At 50.8% G+C, this 27334-nt stretch overlaps 1 protein-coding gene across 1 annotated transcript in view; it reads right to left on the bottom strand.

The window, feature by feature from the left end:
- KCNT1 (potassium sodium-activated channel subfamily T member 1) overlaps positions 1–27334 on the bottom strand; it is an 81913-nt gene that overhangs the window by 43971 nt on the left and 10608 nt on the right. The window contains exon 2 of the mRNA XM_056505357.1: positions 24879–25058. Within this exon, the coding sequence (XP_056361332.1) occupies positions 24879–25058 (180 nt within the window). The remainder of the gene's footprint in view (positions 1–24878; positions 25059–27334) is intronic.

Here is a 27334-nt window from a genome sequence, read left to right as displayed (position 1 = left end):
AAAAGCTGCTCCTCGCACTGCTGGCATCGATTTCTCAAGACATCAAACAGAAAAGGGGATTCACCGAGGCCAGGGGGGAGCTGAGCTGCAGGCAACACCTGAGTGCACAGGTGGGATGGGAAAGGAACGGGGGTAAAGGATGGTGTGCCCTTCCTTACTTTGGGAATGCCGCCAGTCCAGAGCTGCTCCTGCTCGTGCTTGATGGCAGCCAGGAATAAAAACCATCAGGAAGGTGGCACAGCCGGGTGGGGCCGGGGCTCAGCACCACGGACAGCAGTGTCACCGCCAGCCGCGTGTCCCCGTCACCGGCCCTGCCGCGCCAGCCCCACTGCAGCCCGCAATAAACAATATATTCACTGATGGTCACCGGCCCTGCCGTGCCAGCCCCACTGCAGCCCGCAATAAACAACAAATTCACTGATGGTCACCGGCCCTGCCGCGCCAGCCCCACTGCAGCCCGCAATAAACAATATATTCACTGATGGTCACCGGCCCTGCCGCGCCAGCCCCACTGCAGCCCGCAATAAACAATATATTCACTGATGGTCACCGGCCCTGCCGCGCCAGCCCCACTGCAGCCTGCAAATAAACAATATATTCACTGATGGTCACCGGCCCTGCCGCTCCAGCCCCACTGCAGCCCGCAATAAACAACAAATTCACTGATGGTCACCGGCCCTGCCGTGCCAGCCCCACTGCAGCCCGCAATAAACAATATATTCACTGATGGTCACCGGCCCTGCCGTGCCAGCCCCACTGCAGCCTGCAAATAAACAATATATTCACTGATGGTCACCCGGCCCTGCCGTGCCAGCCCCACTGCAGCCTGCAAATAAACAATATATTCACTGATGGTCACCGGCCCTGCCGCGCCAGCCCCACTGCAGCCCGCAATAAACAACAAATTCACTGATGGCCTAAACCAATGGGAATAATCAGGCTCCACCACAGGATTTCTTTAAATGTTTTTGTACAAAAAGTCAATGTACTGTGGAAGGGTCTCCCCACAGCCTGGGACCTGCAGCTGGCTGGGAGAGCAGGGCAGGAGCTGCCCTGGAATGGGAATTCTGGGATCCAAAGTATTTCCTTTTGGGAATGAAAGGCTGACAATTCCCTTTGGCACAGCTCCCTGCCCCTGCCAGGCTGTCACAGCACCCAGAATTTCCATCCTGTGCCAGTTCTGCTCCTTCCCTTCCTCTCCCCTGCCAGGAGCTGTCAGGCTGAGCTCTGCCCTCTTCCCCCGGTACCCGACCCTCATGTGCCCCATGGCTCAGCCCCATCTGCTCTGGGAGGAGAAGCAAAGTCCCTGTTTCCTGTTAACCAAATCCTGGTTTCCCTGCTCACAGCATTATTTCTTAATGGGGTTTCACCATCCGACGTCCTTTGTTTCAGCATTTTGAAATGCAAAATGGATAAAAACCCACAGCCCTTTCCTTAATGTGCCAGCTTTCAGAGTACATTTAATTTCTTGTTTTGCCTCGAAATGATTCATTAGCTCAATACATTCATTTTCCACCCAAGTCATCCCTTTCTGCTCCATGGTTTGATTCAGACTCCTCAACTTATTGCTCCACATGTCTTTACTTCAGGGTGCTGTCTTCAAACACCAAATACAATGTCAGCCCTCTGGGCTGGAGTGTGCCCTGATAAATCCTCCTGGACAGAGCCATGGGGCAATCAGGTGTCTCTTTTTGGATGAATTCTACATTCTAGTGTATTCCTAATTGCAGAAGAACATTAATTTTAGGCTTGAGATTAGAGGTGAAAAGGGGTTTAGCCTTAAGTTATTCATCTCAGCACTAATGCCCTCACACAGCAGCAGGCACAGAAGAGGGATTAGGGAAAGACCTGGGGAATTTGAACAGAAAATATAAACTCTCCTGTCATCCTTGTGCTGTGCAGAAGGTGACAAAAAGCACATCAAAGAGCCCCTTGAGGAAATCAGAGCCTGCCCAAGAAGCCTCTCCATGAAGTCTCCTCTTCTGTCAAGAGCTCAAACACAAACCAAGACAGGAAAACCAGAGAGAGGAATGATCTGACACCAGGTCACCAGAAACTGCAACCAGGGCTGAGGGTCAGAGTCCCTCCTGGGGGAGAAAAGAGCTCACAGAACATGTGTGAGTCCAGCTCAGAGTGCTCAGAGCGCTCAGCCCTGCCCTGAGCTCTGCTGCTGTCAGGAAAATATTCCTCTCTCAGCAGTGCAATGTGTTCCCCACTTCACCTAAAGACCCAGAGCAGCCTCTCCCCTCCCAGCCCCGACTGCTGCTGAGTCAGAAAGGGCAGAGGGAGGAGGAGAGGAGCAGGAGCTCGGAGCAGAGGCAGCCCAGAGCACCCAGGACGCTGCCTCTGGCTGGGAACAGCCTGTTCCTAGAAAGAGCCGTGGCTGTGTCACCTGAGCCAGCCCTGCAGGGACACATCCCCTGCGATCCTGCCCTGGGGACACGGCAGCCAGCTCCACATCCAGCACCTTGTTTGTACAGCACCTGCTCCGAGGGAATCCAGGGGGGCAAAACCAACACAACACAACCTGGGAACATCAAAGCCCAGCTAAGAATTCCTCTGGTCCAGAAACACTTCCTGGGCCAGCTGAATGCCAAGCATCTGACTGCAAGCCAGGAAATGGATGTTTAATTTTAGTTTGAGAGCCCATTACAAAGTGCTGATTTCTCATTTCAGCATCTACATTATGCAGAGACCACTGCTGTGCCGGGGGCTGCAGAGAGGGCTGGGAATTGCTGAGCAGCAGTTGCAGGGGTAATAATATTTCAGAAAATAAGATTAAGAAAGGAGCAGATTCCTCATTGCTCTTAATTGAATCCACAGCAACTGCATTGTTAAATATTTTCTCTTTCATCCAGGCTGCTTTCAGTCCTGACTGCCAAAACTCCCTTTACTCACATATCCAACTTATTAATAATAAAGCATCACCCTGTCCATTAGAAGTAGTTGATGATACAGGAAGGGGTTGAGTTTTTTCCCATTTTCTGGCAAACAAACCTGCTCAGTTGAGACACAACCCAAGGGTGTTAGTTTGCAAGACCTCCTCCAGGAAAGCCAGGTTAATGTATTTAAAAATCTCAAAAATGCATCAGCTCAGCAAAGATCATTCCAGACCAACAAAGAGTAACCTGGGTGGGAAAACACATTTTGGAAGAAGAGCTTGTGCTCATGAGCAGCCAGAGTCTCACAAGAGACATTATCAGAGCTGCTGCTCTAAGGAGGGCTGTGCTCATACAATTAAAGTGTTAACTCCAGGGACTGAAAAGCCATTAATGCTCATTATTATCCCTCCAGGAACCCCTGGACACACTTGGCAAGCAGCTCGAGGAAAATCACCTTTCCCTGCACGGCCCCTCTGTGTTTCTGTGCCTTTGCAGAGCAAGCCTGACCTGCCTTTATTTAATAACAGCAAGGAAAAACAAGATCCCAGGTAATTTATTACTGCCACAAACACCTCCCGTATTTCAGGACCCCAACAAATGTCACAGCATGACATTATCAGCTCAATAAACTTCAGAGGGCCACTAGTACTCAGACAAATGCAAAAAGCTGCCTGGCTCAGCCTCTTGCTGAAGTGTTTTTCACGAGTTGCTCACGCACCAGCTCTGCCCCCGAGTCGCCAGGGAATGCCCGACATTGTCACCAGCACTCTGCAAAATTGCTTTGCAAAAGCTGCCAATGTTTGGAGGATGCCAAGCCTGAGGCAGAGCCCTGTAAAAACCACCCCCCATCCCACCGAGGATCCTGCAGCCAAGGTACAAAAAACACCAGCTGAAACATCCCTCTGCACAGAGCTGCCTGGAAATGTCCATGTCTCTGAGGAAATCTAAGGATTTGATTTTTTTTTCTCTATTTACTAGTCGTTCTCTATCCCAACGGGAAGCTAAAATCACAGAAAAAGGAGCTTCTGCTTCCTCACCAGAATGTTTTTTCCTCTGACATTTGCCTCAATGAAAATAATAAATTTGCCAAAAAGAAAAGAAAATAAAAAACGTTGGTGCTCCATCCTCTTTCCCTGTGTAGAACTTGGCCTTGCCATGTCTGTGCAGTGCCAGAGCTGCTCCCACGCACAGGGACCTGGTGCAAGGACACCCCAGAGCCCCTGGGACAGCCAGGACCCCCCACTGCCCCCCAACAGCACATCCTGCTCTAGAGTGCCCCAAGGAACTCTTTCCTAACAACACAGGTCCTCCTGCCAGGATTTTTGCCTATCCACCAGTTAGGGAGTTAACTCAAAGAGCTCCAGTTCCTTTAACAGCCAAACACACACCAGCAATACATTGATTAACTCAGACTGGAGACATCAGGATATACAGCAGTGACTGGAACCCTGCAAGGATGCAGATATTTATTAATAAAAGTGCTCAGGAAATACTTTTATCTATTGACCCTGAGTCAATTAAAAAAACTTCTCTCCATTTTCTTTCCATTAGCTGGAGAGGAAGGTCCTCCCTGGCATGGGAGCAGGAGCTCAGCACTGCTGGGAGAGCCAGCAGGGCTCTGTCAAAAGTGAAATTTAAAACATTCAGAGGATCAAATCCTTCCTGAGGGGCTGCAGAAAGCTGGGGTGGAGGATGAGTCCCACCTGCCACTCCCAGAGAGGGGAATCCAGGTGAGCTGGGGCTGATCCAGGTGGGGCTGGGGCAGCTCAGGGTGCACTTTGCAATTCAAAGCACTCACAAACATGTCCTGCCTCCTATTTTTCTATAGTTAATTATTTTTAAAAACCCAACTTCTAAGTATTTGCAATGCCCTCAATATAAATTAATAAGTTTTAAACTTCTATTTTAAAAAAGCTTGCAGATTTATGTCTCACAGATTTATTATCAGTATTTTAGCTTTCCCTTCAAACCAAACTGTAATATATTTTTAGTTTATATTTCTCAAATTATCAGCTAAATTCTTCATAAACACAAATCAGGACCACTTCTAGAACCATCATTTCAATTGTAAAATTGAATTCAAGCCAAAATTTCCTTTATATATATATATAAGGAAGGTGGGTCCTGCCTTCCCCACTCCTGCAAGCAGAGCCCCTCAGCAGCTGAGTGCCCAGCATAATGGGAGGATTTCCCAGGATTTTGGAGGTGAATCCATCAGGTAATGGGCTGTGAGCAGCAGGGCAGCACAAAAAGCATCTCAGGGACTCTCCCAGCTGTGCTCACTGCCCATTACTGCCACACCAAGAGCCCCCAGCCCAAAGCAGCCCCCACCTCCCTGGGCTCAGCACAAGAACCTGCCCTCTCCCCTGCAGGCCAGGATGCACCAGGGGGATGTAGAGCAGGGCAGAGAGGAGGGGAAAAAAGCCCCAAACTCAGTGATTTCACAGGAAGAGGTTGTGGCCTCTCTGAGACCTCCTGCTAAGAAATTAATCAATGACTAGAGCAATTATTTCAATGGAAATTCTCAATGCACTACACGGAGTGCACCAAGAATCAGAGAACACTCAGGAGGTGGGAGAATATTCCCAAGCAATGGGAAGTTTTTCCCAAGCTTTTTCCCCAATTCCCAAACTTTGAGCAGCTGGAGAGGGGAAGGGCAGAGGGAATAACACACAGCAGGGCTGGGGCAGCAGCAGCTTTCAGAAACACCCACTCAGCAGGCAACAGGCACCAGTAAACTCACACTGTGCCCTGCCTTGCCTCACCTTTCTGCTCCCTCCTCACTGCCTGGCAGGGTTAATGCCCTTGCACCACAGGCTCTGACGAGTTCCCCATCAGATGGAACAAGAAGCCATCAGATGGATCTGCACCACTTCGAGCTCTCTAGGACTCCTTTCTGACTTTTGTCTTTAAAAAGCAACACCATTCGTATGAAAAGTTGATTAATTGCACTTGTTATAATTAGGCTCACAAATAAAAGCAGCCACTCCCCCCTGCCAGCTCGGGGGATAATGGTCCTTACCCTTCTCACAAAAGCATTTCGGTTCCAGGGGTGAGAAGCTCTGTACTGAGCACTAAGTGTTGTTATTAAACTGTCATTAAAAGCATTTCAGGAAAAGTTCACAAACTGCAGGGATTTCTGTCATCACAGCATCTGGCTGGGCCAGCAGTTGGGCTGAGTGTTCCTGCCAAAATCACAGTGGCACCAAATTCCCTCTCTCCATTCCGGGGTCTCAGCCACAGCCACCCTTGGAGGGGACTCACCCCCAGGATTTGGGTGGGCCTGGGGCTGCTCCATCCCCACTGCACTTCTGGGGGCTCCTTGGCATCCTGGCAATCCAAACAGACCCACCAGGAGAGAGCCTGGAGCAGGGGAACACCGACATTCACTGACACCATCACACATCTGCAGAAACCTTCGGCCAAGTGAGGCCACAGCAGCACCAGGAAGATTTGCATGACACAGGCAGAAATTCAGCAATTCGCTGCCTGTGTTTTCTTCCCTCACTTTCCCGATTTAGCCCTGGCAGCTGAAGCAGGCAGCACAACCAGACAGCACCCGGCAGCAGCTCCTGCATCGCCCAGCGACTCCTCGGCAGAGTTTGGGAGCCTTCTCCAGCAAACTGGAGCAGGGGAGTTTCAGGGAAGGAAGAACACTTTGGAAAGCACAGAGAAGAGCAGATTTAACAACTGCAAGAGAGCTGGAAACAGAAGGAAGCTTTTGAAGAGCTGGGCTGATGGAGAGAGATGGGAAAATTATGTAAAGTAAGAAAACACATTCAGAGCCTGCAGGCAGGCTGTGAGCCTGGAGGGGGACAGGCTGATAGCAGAAGAGCTTTTGATTTCTCTTCCGTGTCCTCTGCACTAACATCCCAAATGTTAAAAACTTCCAAATGTTAGGGCTTAGAAGAGAGGACCCAGAACTCCAAAACTGCCCAGTAAGAGGAGCAGTGCCCTGGAATGTCCCTCCCAGCCAGAGCCACGAGGCTGCTCCTGCTCGCTGCAGAGGGTGGAGGGGATCCCCAAACAAAACCTCTCTTTTTTGGCCGGGGGGAGCAGGGAGGGCAGGTCCCCGGGGCCGGAGCAGCCCTTATGTAACGCGGCTCTGGCGCTGAATCCCAGAACTGTCAGCGCAGCCTTTGCAAAGCCGTTTTTACCTCTCCAAGTGTGGCTCATCAGCGACCAGCGTGAAAACTGCCAACCCGCGGTGGCAGCTCGGGACTGCTCAGCAGGGAGAAGGAGGAATAGAGCACGGCCGAGCAGCTGCTGAGCAATTCTCCCCACAAAGCCACTCCTGGGTGCATTTGACAGGTTCACAAGCAGAGCAGTGAGACCCTGAGGCCTTCAGTGACTCCCAATCCCTCCCTGCTCCTCGACAAAGCCGATGGCAGGTTAAAATGGCTGGAGGAGAAAGCCAAGGTAAGCGTGTACCTGTCGCAGCTGCTCAAGCCAGCGAGGAAATTAAAAGCCCTCGGGTAAAATCTAAATATATATCTGCAAGGGAAGCATGAAAAGTCTCCGGGCAGAGCACAGTAACGAGGCACGGCCAAGTCACTTTTCCAGGTGAGTACATAACGGGGTCACCCTCCGCTTCCCAAGATTTAATGAGAGCGGCGGCGGGTCCTCCCCCGGGCGGAGCCGGGACCGGGGCCGGGGCCGGGCAGCGCTCCCGGGCGTGAGTCAGCCCGGCTGAGCGGGGGGCTGGCAGGGCAGCGTCCAAAACCAGCCGGGAGGGGCTGGAGGTGGCAGGGGAGCATCCAAAACCAGCCGGGAGGGGCTGGAGGTGGCAGGGCAGCATCCAAAACCAGCCGGGAGGGGCTGGAGGTGGCAGGGCAGCATCCAAAACCAGACAGGAGGGGCTCATGATCCAAAATCAGCCGGGAGAGGCTGAGGATCCAAAACCAGCCAGGAGGGTCTTAGGATGTGACAGGGGAGCATCCAAACCCAGTTGAGGAGGTGGCAGGGGAGCATCCAAACCCAGCTGGGAGGAGCTGGAGGTGGCAGGGGAGCACCCAAAACTAGACAGGAGTAGAGGAGGTGACAGGGCAGCACCCAAACCCAGGCAGGAGTAGAGGAGGTGACAGGGCAGCATCTAAACCCTGCCAGGAGGAGCTGGAGGTGGCAGGACAGCACCCAAAGCCAGCCAGGAGGGGCTAAAGAGGTGACAGGGCAGCACCTAAAATCAGCCAGGAGGAGCTGGGGGTGGCAGGGCAGCACCCAAACCCAGCCAGGAGTAGAAAAGGTGACAGGGCAGCACCCAAACCCAGCCAGGAGGAGCAGAGGATGCGGCAGGGCAGCACCCGAACCCCAGCAGGAGCAGGGGAGGCTCCGGGCTCCCCCAGCCCCAGCACCGCCCTCCCCTGCCAGCAGCTGCTGTTTGCTGCCTCCCAGCAGCAATGATCTTTGCACCGTAAATGTCTGTGGCTTTCAGCATCCGTGCAGCGCCTTCCCGAGTCTGAAAACACCTTGGAAATGCCGCTGGCGGTGCCCGCAGGAGGAGGGGGCAGGAGGAGCTGTAAATCCACCTCGTGTGGCAGAATTAAGGCGATTCCTTAATGACCCTCCAGCCTCCCCCATGGCCTGAGCCCCGCGGGTCCTTTCCAGGCCGGGATGTGCCCCTTGGAGCCGAGCCAGCACCTGGAGGAGGGCAGGGATGCTCCGGGCATCCTCAGCGACCAAGGGCAGCGCAGGCAGCAGCCACAGCCCCCGTCCCACCCTGCTCCCCGGGATTCACCCCGGCTTCTCCACATCCAGGGGATGTGAAAAGGCAGCAGGAGCTGAGAGGAGCCTCGTGCTCCCTTCTGGAATTTGGTTTCGTGCCCGGCAGCAAAGTGCCTGGGGGAGCCGGGGCTGCTCGGGATGGAGAGGCACCGCAGCTCCCTCGCTGCTGCAAACACCTCCGAGCCTGCCAGAGCTCAGAAGAGATTTCACAGCCACTTTCAAAATGCCAGAGTGATTCCCACTCTGCAGTTTTAAAGGGCTCCAAGCTTTTTTTTTTTTTCCCCTGATGTTCTTGCAGCAGCTTTACTTTTAAACTATTGAAGTTGTAATGTGATGCAGAGCAGTATCTGCTTATTAAATGGTGCTAAGAGTTTCTGCTGAAAAATGTGGAGAATTTTAGCATCTAAAAACTTCCATAAAACTTGTAAAAAAAAAAAAAAACCCAAGAAAAATGATTGACATTCAAAGAAGAAATTCTGGCTTTGGGACTCTCCCTCAGCACTTATTTGTCAATGGTAATAACAATTTCTTCCCTCCCCAGGGTCGCTGGATGATGCCAGGTACCAATTCCCATACATTTTTTCATTTCTCTCAGCATTCTTTTTGTAATCCATTATATAAGACAGAGAAAATGGCAAGTCCCCATAAAGAGGAATTCACAGCATGCTGCAGAAATGAGGCATGAACTCCATGGAGTCTGTGACAGCCTCATCAGGCTGTGTGGGAAGGACTAGAACAGGGGGTTGTGCCAGACCATTGATCTCCAAGAACGTTGCTTATTTTAACTTCAATGAGGAAAAATTTGCTTACCCATCAACATCCTGCTGTAGCTGTGAGTTCTGTGTGGGGGTTCTGCTGCTCTGCAGCCAGGGGATGTGCTCAGAGTCAGACTCACCTGCAGCCAGGGGATTGCAGTGACCCAGTCACACAGGTGCTGTCATGGATGTGACAAAAGTGTTCTCTCTTTCCACATCCAGCCAAAACCAGGGGTCAGCCCTGAGGCATTAAAAGGAAAAGGCAAGGATATGTGAAACTGTGTCCCTGAGGGAAGAGGCTGCAGGAAGTTTTGCACAAAACCCCTGGAATTCTCCCCAGAGGAGCCTCAGCCTGTCAGAGCTGCCTGCTGAGCCAGGGCAGGAGCCAAAGGTGAGTTAAACCACAAAAGGATTTTAAATTTTTATCCCCCATTGCCCTTATCTGCTCACCAGCTTTTGATTCAACTGCCATGACCAAATGTTGGAAAGGGAACATCCACCCCAGCAGCTGGTGTGACAGCAAATGCTGTTTCACAGATCTTGGCTGCCTCGAACATTTACAGTAAAAAGCACAGAAAAAGAAAATGCCTTGCCCTGTTCTCATCTCTAACATAAAGGCACCAAAAAAAAAAGAAAAAGAGAAGGCAGCAGTTTTTTACACAGTGTCTCCTTAAAGACTGAGCTGCAAACATCATCCTCTCCATTTATATCCATCCTGGCCAGGCTTTTAGGACGAAAGGCAGTTTAATAAACAGACATTTGTAACAAGTGCCAGACCTTGCAGCTTCATCATCTGGAAAAGAGTCGATTAAACCAAGTGAGAAACTCACTGTTCACTAAAGGTGTCTAATGGAATTAAAATTGAATTATATCATGATTAATATCTTCACCAGCATGTTCTGCTGTAACCCTTTCTCTCCCTAAAATCTGCCTATGGGAAACAGAGCAAAAAAAGCTTAAGGGGGGGGAAGGGCTTTAAAAGTTTGGGTGATTGTTCCAGCTCTCCAAAGTTTCTCAGGAAAGCAGCCAAGAGGTTCCAGAGTGGATCCTGGTGCTCTCCTGTGCTCCCTAAGCCGTGCAGGGACAGCAGCACCCGGTGTGTGTCTGCTGTGAATCATCCTCCTTTGAAAGAGAACGGGGATTCCACCAGCACAACAAACACAGCTCTGGGAAAGGGCACAGGCTCATCCAGCCTCTCATCTCAGCCTCTCACAGCTCCTCTCTACAGAGAGGAACATCCCTTCTTTCCCTCCTGCTGAAATCCCCATCCCCATTCCCCTCTGTTGGAGTCAGTGAGTCAGGGGTCTCTGGATTCTTCAGGGAGAAATCAGAGTGCAGGGATTGAATTAAAGCCTGTGGATGGGTTGGAGTGCATTGAGCCACTCACACATAAGGCAGAGGTGCAAGTTTAAGTTTTAGGATAAGTAAGTCAGTAAGTTTTAGTGTGAGCTCTAGTGCTTTTAGTAAGTGAAAGGTTTGAAATGCCAGAGTAGCAGTGTGAGTTCTAGTGAAGGCTGAAACACACTGATATCTTCAGCAGAAGCTCCAGGATCTTAACTGTAGACAGAGTTTAGACATAACAGAGCTATAGCAAGAATATTGCTGACATTTTTCAGAAGAACAAGACAGATTGTATGCATAGTTCTATAGGTAACCTGGTGTGCTAAGAAACTGGAATTCTAACAGGTTAAGGAGTGGTGGTCTGAGTTTGTGTCTTAGCTTGTTGGGAAGATCCTATAAGAATATGTATTGGGGAGAGTTTGTGCTCCTTGCCATTTGCTCTTGTGCTTTTTTGCCAATTGTTTTTGCCATTGCTTTTAAGACTGATGTGCTTTGTAATAAATAATCTTTTAGCAACTATTAACTGCTTTGCTTATTTAAGATAACCTGACAAAGTTGGTGCCTAGAGCACCAGAGGTTAATAACCTCACACCCTCACTCCCTCCCTGGGGTCTGAGACCCAAGCTTTGCTCTTTGTCAGAGTTTTTTGTGGTTTTTTTTGAACTCTCACTCGTGCATGCGCAGTGGGGTCAGCACATGTCTGCAAGCAGAGACTGAACCCTGCAAGGATGAACATTTCTGAGGCACAGAGCACAGCATCCTGCACTAAAACCATTTACAAGTTCTTAGAGCAAAAGAAACAGTTCCCATTAAAGGCTGTAACAAGAGCTGCCTAGAAATTGTTTTTCCTCTCAATTTTTGCACAATAGCTGCTGGCAATAAATCTCCCCATCAGCACTGGGCAGTTCTAAGTGCAGTTACAGTGTGGGAAGAATCCAAACAAAGTGACAATACCGAGCTTTAAAAGCATTTTGGAGGAAGATGAAAAGGAAAAAATTGTTAAACTACAGCTCTGGAAGAGGCTGAGGAGCTGTAATGGGCTTGTGTCACCATCTCACACTCCCAGTGACCCCACAGAGCAGCAGCTCCTGCAGCAGAGCCTCCAGCCCGTGGCAGTCCCTGAACAGCAGCTCTGAGGTGACAGCCTGAGACATCTCCACGCTGGAAAGAGACTGTCACATCTTTTTCCAGGCAGAAAAACCTCATGGTGCTGATTTACTGACCTGGAACTGATGGGTCTTGAGAGACTTCAGAGCAGCAGGGATGAAGGGCTGGGGAGAGAGCATGAGCCTCCCCTTCCTTGTGGGCTGGCTCATGAGGAGCACACTCCTGCACAGGTGTGACAGGAATGTCCCTGTGCCAAGGAGCTGGAGCTGCTCCAGATGAGCAGGGAAACCAACCCCAAGTGATCTGGAGTGGGAACTGAAGGGTCAGGAAAGGCTTCAACTCTAAGCAGCGTGGGTGTGACTGCATCAAACTGTAATGAAGCAAATCCATCTCCAAAATCCAACTCCAAGAACAGTAACTAAACAGCTTCCTCTAATAAATGCCTTCCCAGAGCCCAGCTGCAACTTCTTGCTGAGAAATATGGACACAACCTAATACCCACTTCTGTCCTTGAGCAAACACCGTGACTGTGCATTAGAAACACCAAACTAAATTAACACACATGTGCCCATGCCAATTATTCCAATTAAACTCTCTTCTAAGAGCCAATTACCACCCATTTCATTAAATGAGAAAATTTTCAAACAATACTCCCATATGGAGCTCTCAGCTCAGATGCAATTATGCACTTCACACAGATACTGGACACTGGGCAAAGGAGTTCCTCTTGATCTCTGCAATGCCACCACAGGCAGAGTTTGTCTGAAAGGAGTTTTGGGCAGTGTTTTACCTTTGAAAAGCTGTATTTGGTACCCATCTGCAGGACCCTTTTCTGTTCAAACTGCTGTCTGCTCACCTACACAGCAGCACCGTGCATCAGTGAAAAGGCCACTCTCAAATCAGATGGCTCTGGGTCAGAACCAAGGAGAGGGGCTCACCTGCTGCTCATGCTGTGGGTGACAGTGATGAGAGCTGGGGCAGGGTTCCCACGGCTCCCTGGGGCTCCCTGGTGGAAAAACACCCATTTCTGGCAAAGCCCTCCTCGCTCGTAAACATTTCACTGGGGATTTTTGCTGCTTTCTGGCAGGATAACACCTTTGTCAGCAATGTCACTCCTGCCCACAGGATGGCAAGGTCTCAAGCTGACATTTGCTAAACACCTTCACCACCTGCTCCCCAGAAATATTCCTCTCTCCTAGACAGAGGAGACCTTTTTCCTGACAGCCTCTGCCACCGGGGAGATGCCACAAAACCACCGTGGGTTTTATATTCTCCAGCTGCTCCTGGAGCACAGGGACACTGACACTGCTCACAGAGGGCTGGAGCAGCACTCGGGACATTTGGAAAATCCACCTCCCTACCAAATCCACGTGGCAGCAAAGCTCCAGGAAAGTGATGGCTTTGCTCACAGTCACTGGTGGCACATCGGGAATGGCACAGCAGCTCCTGGAGGAGCTGGATCCACAGAGCCACGCCCGGCTGCTCGGGGGCTGCAGGAGTGTCTGATCCAAACCCAGCCCAGCCCCCGAGCACGGCTCCTCCCGGAGCGCCCACAGCCCGGGGATGGGAGCGGGAAAGTGGGAAAACGGGAATGAGAAAACGGGAAAAACGGGAATATGGCAAAATGGGAAAGGGAAAGGGAAAAGGGAAAAAGGGAAAATGGGAAAAAGGGAAAAAGGAAAAATGGGAATATGGGAAAATGGGAAAAAGGGAAAATGGGAAAAATGGGAATATGGGAAAATGGGAAAAAGGGAAAATGGGAACGGAAAAATGGGAATATGGGAAAATGGGAATATGGCAAAATGGGAAAAAGGGAAAGGGAAAATGGGAAAAAGGGAAAATGAGAAAATGGGAAAGGAAAAATGGGAATATGGGAAAATGGGAAAGGAAAAACGGGAAAAAGGGAAAATGGGAAAAAGGGAAAACGGGAATATGGGAAAAAGGGAAAAAGGGAAAATGGGAAAAAGGGAAAGGAAAAATGGGAATATGGGAAAAAGGGAAAAAGGGAAAATGGAAAGGGAAAATGGGAAAAAGGGAAAATGGGAAAAATGGGAATATGGGAAAATGGGAAAGGGAAAATGGGAAAAAGGGAAAATGGGAAAGTGGGAATGGGAAAACGGGAATGAGAAAATGGGAATATGGGAAAACGGGAATATGGGAAAAAGGGAAAAGGGAAAATGGGAAAATGGGAAAGGGAAAATGGGAATGGGAAAAAGGGAAAATGGGAAAAACGGAAAATGGGAAAAAGGGAAAGGAAAAATGGGAATATGGGAAAATGGGAAAGGGAAAAGGGGGAAAAGGGAAAGGAAAAATGGGAATATGGGAAAATGGGAAAGGGAAAACGGGGAAAAGGGAAAGGGAAATGGGAAAATGTAAAAGTGGGAAGGTGGGAAAACGGGAAAACAGGAATGGGAAAATGGGAAAATAGGAGTACGGGAATACGGGAAAACAGGAAAATGGGAATGGGAAAACAGGAATGGGAAAATGGGAAAATGGGGGATCACTGCCCAAAGAAACCCAGAGCCAAAGCCAACAGTCCCCTGCAGAGCCCAGCCACAGGTCAGTCACACAGGCTGTGCTTGGGGCTGTGCTCACCTCGAAGTGCAGCTTGCTCAGAATCCTGCAGCTGAAGCAGAGGCTGGGAGGGCACAGCACCCGTGTCCATCCCCAGCGGTGCAGGACAGGGACAAAACCCATCTGGAGACAGGAACCCATCACAGCAAAGCAGGACCAGCCTTGGGGGAACATGGGGCTCCCTCAAACGGGAAGAGGAGCAAGGAGCACACGAGGAAGGGAAGAGTCACCCTGCAGATCCAAGAGTCTGGGACATGCAGAGGAGGATGGCAGCATCCTCATCAGGAGCCTGGCTGGGTGAGGATCCCAGTTTCCAGTTTTCAGTCTCAGCAGAGTGGGTCCTGCCTGGACAGGAGATGTGGCCAGACCCACTCCTCTCTCCCCTACACCCACAGACAGCGTGTCCAGCAGCTCAGACACAAACACCCCACAGCAGCCAGAGCTGTGTAAAGCCACCACCAAAAGCTCAAAGACAGGTAACACCAAAGGGTCCTGGAGAGAGTAAGAAAATGCCAGTTTGCCTGGGCTTGTGGAGGAGTTGGACAGGAGTGATGTGAGCTCTGGCCTCCAGAGGGCCCCTGCACAGAGAGAGGCAGAGCAGCAAAAATCATCCCTGACAAAGGAATTGGTGACAGCAGCAACGTGAAATCCTGCTCAGCAAAGTGATGGCAGCAGGGCAGAGAGAGGGACCCGGGCAGAGATGTCACACGGGTGAGGGAGCAGTTTGTGAGAGGGACAGCCCAGCCAAGGAGCAGCTGTGCTCCTCTCCATCCCTTCCTGTGACACCCAGAGCCCTGTCCAGGGACACAAACCCCTCTCTGGGGGGCAGAAGGCTCCTGAGGGAAGAATCCTAACTCTGCTCCTCACCCTGCAGCAGCCCCAGTGCCAGGGAGCTCCAATCCAGCCCAGCAGAGCGTGCCACACACGAGGGCACAGTGACACAGTGACACAGGGCACCCAGAGCCAGCTCCACTGAGCAAAAGCAGGACATTTCTGCACCCACACAGGCAGGTACAAACCCAACCCTTGCTAATTCTTAGCTCACATCAGGCAAGACTTTAGTTCAGCTAAGGGAAAGATGTGATTGAAGCTCCAGGCTTCACTGAGGGACACCTGGCTGTGTGTGCCCAGCACAGTCCAGCCAGTCACCTCCCCCAGTTAATTCATGGCTGCTTCACTCTGCTTTACCCTGCTGACCTCACAAGCAGCCACCCCCAGCAGCATGGGCTGCTCTCCTTGCCCACAATCTTTCCTTCCTTCCTCCCTTCCCTCTGGCTCTGAACCCTGTGGCTGTGGCCACTTGTACATCATGTTTCACATCCCTGCACACCCACACAACTGCTGCAGGGAGACAGGCAGGCAAAACAACCAGGCCATGGGGATGGGGACAGCACGAGCAGGATGCAGCCTCTCCATGATTTACAGATATTTATTCTTATCAGACACTTGTCTCTCATTAAATATTTATTGTCAGTAAATATTTAGAATAGAGACTCTGACAAGGTAGAGACCTTGTCGAGCCTCTAAAGGGGGGAAATTGATGCCTTAAGTTCTAAGTTTTTCTGTTCTGCTTGGGTGGTGAAGACAGAACAGTTCTATTCCAGCTGGGGACTCCAGGACAATTTCTTCAAACTTCAGGCCCTAAAAGAGGAGGCAAGCAAGCAAGGAGGATGAAACTTCATAGTTTGAGGCTGTTAATGGGACAGTTGACTCCTGCATGCAAATGGACAAAAATCCATAAAATGTGAGATCTCGTGACCAAACCCTCTTTTGTTTCCATCCTGGAGCCATCCAGGCAGGGCCATGACTGTGGCATTGGTACTGCCAGGGTGTGGCTTTGAAAGCCCCTCAATAAATAATATTTTATTCCTCTTAACTCTGTCTAGCCTCTGTTCCAGCTCTTCTGGGCATCAGCACGAGGGATCCTGCTCCATGGGGGAAAACATCAGAGGAAAAGCACAGGGGGACACCAGGGACAGGTACCTTGGCATGCAGGAAACACATCTGGCTGCAGAAACTTCCATCCCAGAGCTGGGGCTGGCACCCAGCACGCTGGGACTGACCACAGAGGGATGGCCTTGGAGATCCCCAACCCTGGGGATTTGGGCCCATCCACAAACTTTGCTCCCCACCTTCCTCTCACAAAACACCATGTCCTGTTTGGCTGTCAGCAAACAGCTCCTGAAGGAACAGGAGCAGATGGTCTGTCTGGAGGAAGAAGCAAAACCAAGCAATTGTGGCCCCAGTGCAAGTCCAAAGAGGCAAAGCCAGCTCCAAGCTCCTGGAGTTCCTCCAAAACCACGGATGGCCCTCGCAGAGCTCTTCTGCCCCTGCACCACATGGCTGAGGGAGCTTGGAACAGAAAATAACTCTGAAAAATGATTGCAAGCATTGCTTCACCCACTACTCCAGGCTTCCTGTTTTAAAGGACAAGTTTCCTGATTTTGAGAAGTTTGGAAAACATTGAACATTGGGAAACATTCCTCTCATCTGCTGGCAACGTGCTAACATCCATGGCATTTCTGTCTCACCACATTTCAACTCTATCACCACAAACTTCTTCATTATCAATTATTTATTACTTAGAATAATTAAAGGCAAAAATGCTGGACCTGCCAGGGGATTTGCAACCCTGAAAACTCCTTCCAGCCCTCTGGCTATGCAGGGGAGATCTTTCAGACATCACCAATGAGGCTGTGGGGACAGAACAGAGCAGAGTCTGCCACCTCCCCACAGACTGTCACCACAGGGACCTGCTGGACTTTGATCATCTCCCTGCAGTAAAACAAGCAGCCATAAATTTGCTAAAATGGCAACAAAAAGCTTCACAACGAGAGGAAATGAGGTCACTGAGTTGATGAAATTCAATGCTATTAATTTATACAAAGTGTGATGTAGCAACAGAATCTAAACTCTGAACTCTCTGAAAGATAATTATTTTTTAATTGCAGCAATGCAGCAAATTAATGGACTGATAACAGAAGAAATCTCCAGATTTGGGGGCTGGGAGGCTGCACTGCCAACCCTTGGTGGGCACCCTGAGAGCAGCTGGCAAGAGCCTTGCCCAGAGCCTGTGTGACCATCTGAGCTGCCAGCCAGGAGCAAGAGGAGCTATTTTATCTGCAAATGAACACCTTGATGCCTGCTATGGATCCAGACAAGGGCCAGTGGAGCAGAGGCAAATGCAGCATGGCAGGGAAATCTGTGCTCGCTGCAGGGCTTCACTGGCAGCGTGCTCAGCTCTCCCTACAGGCACTGCTGAAATAACAGACAGCAAAGGATTGGTCCTGGCTATTGCTGGGGCTTCTCAGAACCAGAGATGTTTGGATTCAAATTCCAGCCTTTATTCCTGCCCAAGCCCCTCTGCTGCACAGAGTGCAATAAAATGAGTGAGATGCCTCAAGGGAGCATGTACAGGAACATTCCTAACCAAAATATTCAGGGGATATTTTCTTCTGGGGGTGTCTTTTCCCACCCAGGGGTCTGAGGGAGAGCAGCTCACACCTGAGCAGGGCTGGCTACAGAGGGGGGGCACCTGTGTGTCCCCCAAGGCTGAGGGTGGGGCATGCCTGAGCTCCAACACTCCCTGCACAGTCAGGCACTGAACAGGTTGTGCAGAGGAAAAGCAACGAGCACCACCTTCAGAACAGCAATAAATTATTTCCCTTGGGAACAAAGATGCAACAGTGATGAGAGAAAGTGGTGGGAAAACAGAGCAGTAAAATTTAATGCATTCTCTGCAATTACAGCTACAGCTGCCAAGTTGTTTCTCGTGCTGTCACTACAGCAGGGTGACAGCTTTGGTCTCAGCCCGACCCTGCAGCCTCACCTAGAGCAGCACAACACTCCTGGGGATTCCTGCAGGCTCAGGCTCTGCTGTGCTGACAAACAGCAGCCTCACCTCAGCAGCCTGAGGACACAGACTCACACTTTGGAACATCCAGGGGAGATCTCTGCCAAGGTGTGACATCCAAACCCAGGCTTCCCACGTGGGAATCACTCCCTGCCCTTTCCCAGCAGCTGCAAGTGGCACCAAGGAGCCCCTGGCACCAGGGCCAGGACAGGAGCAGCCAGCAAAGCCCCTCCAGACTCCAGTCCCACAGCAAGAACACAGGAAAAGAGCTTTGCCCCCATTAACCACGGCAGGAGCCAAGACCCCAGCATTCCTCACACCCCTGTGCACTCTGTTTGCCAGGAAATGTCTCTGTTAGGACTTTCAGTGTGCCCTGTACACCTGTTGAGGGGAGTAAAACAATTCATTTTGCCCATGTGTTTAATTTTCCACGAGTAAGGTCAACCCCTGGGAACGTGCAGAGCCTGCTTGTGCTCTCCCCTCACTCAGGTGTCTTCAACACCTTGAAACACTGTTTTCTCTTTCAAGCCCATTCCTCCAATAAATAGAAAAGAAACCAAAGGGAAAGTAAATAAGTGGGAAAAGAAAACCAGCCCAGGGAGGGATGGAGATTGAGCCCACAGTGTTAAATTGCACTAAATAACTGAAAATCAATGTTGTTCTTCCTTTCCCTCAGGGCACAGCCGTACATGGCAGCACTCCAGGGACACCTCTGCTCGTTCCACCAGCCTGCTACGTGCACTTCATTTTATTGCAAGCAAGGGCCCACTGCTGACAGTGAAAACAATAGCCCTGGAAAAAAAGCTATTCTGAAAAATAAAATAATAGTTTTAATTACAAGAGAATCACCATTTCTTCTTTGTTCTATTACTTTCATAACTTTCCTAATGCCCCTGCTAATGTCCAGGGGTACCTGCCCTAAGATGAAGACACAAGGGCACACCAATAGCTGCGAGGAAACATCAAATAAAACAAATCCAAGCAGCACTGCAATTAAGACACAGCACTGGGAATCATCCCTGCAGCCTTTCAGAACAACTGGACAAACAAACCTCAATTAAGAATGCTATCATTAAAAAAAATCTGCAAACACAAGAAAACCCAAATCAGTTTTATATCTCTGCCTCAGGCTTCCAATGTTCTTCATCCCAGTGTATCCACCTGGAGCTGGGCTGAGGGATCCACTGGCACAGATGTTGGTTTTGCCTCTGTTGAGGGTGAGGAGCTGCTGGAGAGGACACAGGGCTGTGGAGTTTGGGTTTCATGGTTCCTCCTCTGTCTCAGGGGGCAAATGGGGCTGGCAGCAGGTTTAGGAGATTTCCCTTCCCTGCTCTGAGCTCTGCTGCTCCAGAGCCACACTGCACGTTCCATGGAGCCCTGGGGATGACTGGAGGCCTGGGATGCTCCTTCCATTAAACCCAGGAGCAGGGATGAGCCTCTCTGGAGCAGCACAGGGTGTCCACCCTGCTGGGCTGGCAGGGCCAAACTCTGCTTGTGCTGCACACAGAGACTCCTGGCAGAGCCCTGCCCCAGGGAAACTGCCTCAGCCAATTAATTCCTGCTCTGGTTTTCTTTGCCAGGTGGCAGAAGCAGAGGAGAAGCAATTCAATTCTGCCACAAACTCCTGAGCTCCTGTTTGGGATCCCAGCACCTCCACCAGTGCCATTTGTCACTTGGTTTGTTCAGGCATCATCCCTGGAGAGATTCTGCACCCAGAGCTGGTGGAAATGGGTCTGAACACCATTACTGAGGGAATGGATATTAGCAGTAATATCCACCCTGATTTACAAGCAAGGGATCAGACTGCTGGGGGATGAAGAGCCTTCCCCAGGGGAATTTCATGGCACACAGCACACAGAGCTGAATTTCCTAATTCCAGGTACAAACCTTCACTGGCACAGATGCTACAGCCTGAGCAGGCTTTGCACTGACTTAAAATATTGGCCATTACCTCACCAGCACAGAAATAAATGTCTCTAACTTCTGGATACAAATTGGAATTTTCAAATTGGCATCTGCATCTTCCGAATAAAATGAGGAAAATTGCCCATTAAATCAAATAGCAATGAAGTGAGGCTTCAGCCACAGACAGATTCAAGGAACCTGCCTCAGGAGCACAAAACAACCCAGCTCCATTAATGTAATGATGCATTTTGATGAGGAAGTCACTTGGGGCATGTTAGCATGAAAGCTGCAGGGATAAGATCCTCCAAGGCTGATATTGCAGCACTTCACTGTGCTCATGCCAAGCATAATCTGACCTAATATAAGCCACCACTTAGTGACAAATTAAAGAGACAAAGACCAGATGTCAGGTCACAGACAAAGAAGTTGTAAGACTCTAAAAAATCTGAAAGCAGAAACTTAAAAGAATTGGCCCTGGTTGTCAAAATCCTCTTTTCCTGGTTATGCAACATCCAAAATACCTTTGATTTGAAAAAGGAGATGCTAAAATTTTATAGAGAAGTTGCTGAATTCTTCCGCACAAGCAGCTTTTCCAAACATTCTCATCCATCAAAACGATTTTTTGCTGATAATTATCCTCAGAAAAATGCACTTAATCAAAGTGACACCCATTACTTCTCGCTCCTGTAAATAGGACTGTGGCTTCTGACGATGATTTTCTGGAAAGTGTTCAGACCATTTAAATTAGGCAACAAATAAGCTCCTAATGACACTTTTTCTGAGATACAGTTTAATTTTATTTATGGGCTTTTTTTATACGTGCCCCAACCCAGCTGTCAGCACCGTCCAAGAAAAGAGAATGCAGGAGATCAAAAACTGCCATTGTCAGGACAGCAAACATCAAAGGGATGCCACAGCTTGGGGTATGAAACAATATTTATCCACCAGCAGATGTGCTTTCTCAGCTGCCTTTAATCAGCATTTGCAGCATCACTTCAGAACAGGAGCCCCAGCTCTGGGGGATGCTGTGCTCAGCTCCCCTCCCTTCCCCTGCACCCCCTGGCCTTGCCCCCCCAGCTCTGTGGCACAGAGGATTCCCATGCCAGCAATGTGAAAAGGAGCCAGGCCCCAGCAGGGTTTGTGCCCCCAGTTCTTCTCCTTCACTTTGTTACAGGCTGAACATCCCAAACTCAGCCTTTGCTGGAGTGTGCCAGAGGCTCCTGGTGCTTCCATGTCCACAAAGCATCCCTGAGATGAGAAATGCAGTACTGCCATAAGCAAGCAGAACAAATCCATTTTTCTCCCAGAATGGACATTGACAGCACCTTCCAAATGGGAAAAACTTCTGAACTAGGCAGGATTAATGCCAGACAACAGAGGAAACTGCAGGGCTCCCAGAGAGAACCTTCCCTCCCCAGAAGAGAAATCTCCTCCCAGTCCCTCCCAGCCTGAGATTCCTGGCCTGAGAGCAGCCTGTACCCTCTGGGAATCCAGAGCTGAATGACACCTAACCCTGTTTCTCTAACCCTGGCAGAAATGTCAAGCCCAGGATTTAAATACAGCTAAGCCCAAAGCCTTCCACCATCTCGAGGTAGTGAGTTCCAAAGATGAGTAAGATGATCCTAGAAGGAGCACTTGGACTTGACAACTCTAGATTTGCTTGTCATTAGGCTTTTCTCTCTGTTTCACAAATCCATTTTCCTCCCACATTCCCTTCCCAGTGAGCAGTTTCCTCTTTGCTTCCTGGCCAATTTATTGCATCCACCACAGGACATTCAAAGTGCTATTTTAATTCTCCTGTCAATCACTCCACCTGCCAAACAAAGAGCAAGCCCTGCTCAGATCAACGTGTTCATCTTTCACATCCCAGAAACAAAAATAAATTAGGAGCAGCCTAATTTACCCATTGCACCTCCCATTCACTGATCAGCTCCTGCAGTTCCAGGGGTTATCTGGACCCACTCTCTCCTCCTGCTGTACCACAGCTCTCCAATTATCTGCTTCTTCCAATGAGCTCTCATCTCCTCGAGCTCCAGCATTACCTCATTGCCTTACCTCAGCCCAGGGCTGGTGTCTCTTCAGCATCCTCTGTGATGAGGATGCACTAATTCATCTCTAACAGGAATGATTTTCATTCTCCACAAGCAGCAAAATCAGGGCTCCCCTTTGGCCTCTGATCCTTTTAGTCTTTGCTGACCCCAGAAACCTCCTCCCTTCAGCAGCACACTCGTTCTGGAGTCATGTTCAAAAGCAGATATTTGAAACACAGTGGTTTAAGCAATCCTTTCACAAATAAATGAGATATTCAGCATGATGGGTGTTTTCCTTCAGTGTGACATCTCTAAGCCCAACGAGCTCTGTTTTCCCACCCAGAATTTACATGGGGGAATTTTCCTCAGCACATCCCTGTAACAAAGCCCCTCAAAGCAAACTCTGAGCTGCTTACCATCCACAAGCACAGCAAAGCCTAAAAGTCTTTCTGCTTTTCATTTTTTCCTTCACCAGCCTAAATCAGCTCCTGATTCAGTGGGTTTGGAGCAGCATAATGAACTAGTCATAATTACTCCAGCGAGCTTGATTCAGCCACAAGGTCCCACTATTATTAATGACTTGGACTGGAATTCAGGCCTAACAGCAACATTTCCCAAAGCCCACAGCTCATCTCAGCTCCCAGCAAAGTCAAGTGGACTCCAGTGAGCAGCAAATGTGGGCTCAGAGACCTGCATTCCCAAACACAATGAAATTATCGGTATTTTCCAGATGAAGGGGAAATCAAACAACTCAAGAAAACAGCACAAAGCCAGAGAAACTGAGATACCTTGAGAAACAAGGATAATGAATTCTTGAGTAACAGGGCTAATGAATTAACAAAACCCAGAGTATCTCCACATTAAAATTAAAGAGAGATGCTGAATCAGAAAGACTCAAATCTAGAGGAAAATGAAGGTTAAGGGGTGTAACCAGAGAAATACAGAAAGAACACAATCTGCAATTGCCATCTTCCATATTTCAGATGCTTTCAAATACTTCAATATGAAAACTATTAAATCTTCAAACTTGACCAAATGAGTCTTATCACAACCATTCTGGAACCCAGACATTTCCTGCAGCAGAATTTCATGTTAACTTCTCACTTGGTGCCATAAAACTATATTAATGTTTAAGTGTCTGTTAAGGAAATCTGGGCTTTAAAACCTCCAAGATCACAGACTCATTTTCGAGCCAGACCGATTTTATGCAGCGATAAAAGTTAGGAACACTTATGGAGAACATTTGTAAAACCCACATTCACAATCTCAAAGCCAAATTCACTTTTTTTTTTTCTGCATGACACTTGTACACATAAAAAAAAAGAAATTATCTTTTAAGAGAGATGCACAAAAGCCCTGATGCAGGTGTACCAGGCACACAGCAGCTAGTCAAGGACTAACCAGTAATTGAGAGGGTTTTTTTCCAACCAGAATTACATTTCTCTTTGTTTGCATCACACAATTAATTGGTGGGGAAAGATAAAAATCTGACATCCCATTAGCAGCTCCTGGGTATTTATGACATGAACAGAATTAAGAGAAAGGTTCTTGTTGCTCTTGATTTAACTGCTCTGCCCATGGAATTCTCTTGCCACTCGTGGCATTCCCTCTGTTGCTCACTCAACCTGGGGGTAAATCCCAGCCAGGCAGGAACAGCAGGCTCAGCACACAAAGGCCATTCCTCTGGTCAGCCAAGGAAAGGAGAGTGGCACCACAACCCCAGCAGCTCTCCAGAGCCACCCTGCTGCCAAGACAGATTGAGAACAGCCTGGAGGAGCCATTCCTCCAAAATAAATGGTTGTCAGCCCGAATTCCACACACGGTGCCACAGGGAGTTCCTCCAGCCCCTCACTGTCCCACACACCAGTCCCTTCTCCTGCCGTCCAGCCCCTGGTGGGACTCCAGGATGCTGCAGGCTGCCCACACAGCTCAGAGCCTGCTGGCCCAGCACCCCCACACCTCCCAGCACATCCATGGCCCTGGAGCAGCCAGATGGTCCCAGCGCTGCCCTCCGGGGCACCCATGGCCTCCACCTGCACATCCCAGCGGTGCCACACACCTCTGGATCCCCCAGCACATCCCAGCAATGCCACACACCTCTGGATCCCCCAGCACATCCCAGTGGTGCCACACACCTCTGGATCCCCCAGCACATCCCAGTGGTGCCACACACCTCTGGATCCCCCAGCACATCCCAGCAATGCCACACACCTCTGGATCCCCCAGCACATCCCAGCGGTGCCACACACCTCTGGATCCCCCAGCACATCCCAGTGGTGCCACACACCTCTGGATCCCCCAGCACATCCCAGCAATGACACACACCTCTGGATCCCCCAGCACATCCCAGTGCCCTCAGGCTCCGCGGCACCGCCGGATCCCCAGCACATCCCGGTGCCCGCAGGCTCTGAACACCAACAGATCCCCCAGCACATCCCGGTGCCCGCAGGCTCCCGGCGCCGCCGTACCGACCCCGCCGAGCCCGGCTCCGCCGTCAGCACCGCGGAGAGCTCCGCGCCGGGCTCGGCTCCGCGCCGGGCTCGGCTCCGCGTCCCCCCGCTCCGCGCGGTCCCGGGGGTGTCCCAGCTTTGTCCCCCCAGCCCAGGTGTGTGTCCCCACCCTCGGGAGCGGCCCAGGATGTCCGTGTGTCCCTCCCGGGGGGCCGCTGTCCCCGCGCCCTCCGCGCCGCTGTCCCCCGTGCGCCCCGAACCTGTCGTCGCTCTGGAAGGACTGGTCCCCCAGCAGCAGATCGCGGAAGCGGTAGCGGGGCGGCAGGGGCAGCACCTCGGACTCCAGCTCCGTCATCTTCAGGGAGGCGATGTCCAGAATGACCCCGCTCTTGCGGCTCCCGCCGCCGTCCCCGCCGCCGCAGCCGCCGGGCGACGAGAGCCTGCGGGAGAGAAGGGGACAGCGGCAATGGGGGGGCCGGGGGGGAGCCCAGCCCTGCCCTGCCCACCCCAGCACCTCCTCCGGGGCCGCCCCGCGCCTCCCGCACCCCCCGGCCGCGATTACATTGCGGGGCAGGCGGCCGTGCCCGCCCTGCAGAGCGCTCCCCCCGGGGGCATTGGGGGGCTCGGGGCTCAGAGGAGCGGCCGGCGGGGTGGGCAGCGTCCCCCGGAGCGCCCCGAGCAGCGGCGCCGGGCACAGGACATTTGCTGCTCAGCAGGCGAGCGACGGAGAGCAAGAGGAGCCAATGGAAAAGCCCAATTGCCGGGAGGGAATAAAACTGCTCGCAAGATAATCGAGAGCTGTCAGGCAAAGCCAGATCCACCCCCAGCCTCCCCCCGCAAGGAAAAGTGGGGATGGGAGGCAGGCAAGGCGATGGCTCCACGACCGTGCTGGGAGCAGAAGCGCAACCTCCTCTCCGGGCTGCCGGCACTTAAATCATCCCAACAACCCCAGGATTAAATGAGAAACCGCGAAGGCTGATGACTCAGTCGCCTGTCCAGCTGCCAAGTGTCGTGGCCAGGAGGATACATCACCCATCCCTTGGCTCCTCTCGGGGCTGGGGGTGCCAGTGCCTGGGAGAGACCCAAGGTGGTGGCTCAAAGACAGCTGCGTGTGGCCACAGGCACAGGGAGGAGACCAAACCCGAGCAGCTCTCGGGAGGTTATTTCAGAGGGTTAAAGGCTCTCTTGGCTCTCTTTTCTCAAAGAACATTTATCAGCCAGAACGTGGGCACGCCCCTGCTGCCCACACCAGCTGGAGCCACCCATCTCAGCAGATTGGGGTTAAACTGAAACTTCACAATGCAGCCAAGCCCTTCATTGCAGAGACCCCAAGGGAAACACCCCAAGATCCTGATCCTGGTTCAGCTTCATCAGTGAAACTCACCCATTTCACCAATTTCAGACTCTTTGTGGGAAGAGGGGAGCACAGGAAGGGCTTGGAAGAGAAGTGGTGCCTCTGAGCTGATTCTGTTTCCCTCACAGGTAACTTTGGAGTGTGAGGCAGCAAACAGCTGAAAGACCCCAACTCGTGTCTGATGTACTTCCAAAAGTCTCATCCAAAGCCTCTCCAACTCATTCCCTGCATCTTCCCACAGCTTTGCCTCCAGTACAGCCTGCACAAGCTGAAGACAGGCAGCAAGAGCTCCCAGCAGCAGGATCCTGAGCTGGCACCGTGCACACATCCAGGGATTTGCCGCAGGGATGGGAGCTGAGGCTCCTCTGATCATCTTCTATCTTTAACAACTCCCTCCCCTGTAAATCAGCTCCCAGCTGACCACATTCCAAAGTCCTGCTCAGCTGCTGCTCCCCAGTTTCCAGCAGAGCAATGGGCATGCAGGGTTTCTGCTGAGCACAGCCCCAGCAGCCAGCCCAGCCCGCTCTCAGCTTCAGATGGTTCTCACTGATGTTATTTGCCATTTAATTCTATCCCCCCAGAGCCTCCCAGCTCCTTTTAGCTGCCATATGCACCATGCACTGGCTAATGCATCTGTGCAGGGCCCTGGGCACCAGGGAGGTTATTCTATGCTACTCATTGATCCAAAACTTGCTCTTTAAGGTAAATCAAGCCAAACTCCTGTCAGCTCAAGCACTCCCTCCGGATTAAGTGATATAACCACCAAAGTTTGCTGACTACCTCCAGCTCAGGTTGCAAAGGAGGAACTAATATTAAGAACAAAAAAAAAAAAAAAAAAGAGAAAGCCACAATTAAGTCTTTCCTCTTAGAGCTGAACTATGATAAATTAGGCCAAAGGCACGCTGTTTCTAGGCCATCAGGACAGCATTCTGAAACCCAAATTTCAGCGTGAGAAAATGCAACTTTCAAAAATGATCCACTCTCTTATTATCACCGTGGTTTAAAGTGAGGAGCCAGGTGCCTGGCTCCAAATGGGGGTGATTATAATTGGGTTTGGAGGAGCCTGTCACACCCAGTGCTCCCCAGACTGAAGTGCCTGGTTAAAGGAGCTCCTCATTTCCTCTCCCAGGGGAAAGGCTGCCCAGCCATGGACACACTGGCTGCCATGTGGAAAGGGCACCTTCCCCCACAGCTGCCACCCTGCCTGGCACTCCTGTGGCTCTGGGAGGCAGGGCCACCCTCACCCTGCCCCCTCTGGGAGCTGGGGATGCTCACAGCTGGTCCCAGCCATTCTCTTGGATATCAAACCCTCGTTTTTGGGGTTTGGGTGCTGGTTGTTTTTTTTAATTCCACATGATTCTT

Source organism: Oenanthe melanoleuca, chromosome 17 (assembly GCF_029582105.1).
Source record: "Oenanthe melanoleuca isolate GR-GAL-2019-014 chromosome 17, OMel1.0, whole genome shotgun sequence".
NCBI classification, from domain to species: domain Eukaryota; kingdom Metazoa; phylum Chordata; class Aves; order Passeriformes; family Muscicapidae; genus Oenanthe; species Oenanthe melanoleuca.
This window is presented reverse-complemented; position numbering and strand designations above follow the sequence as displayed.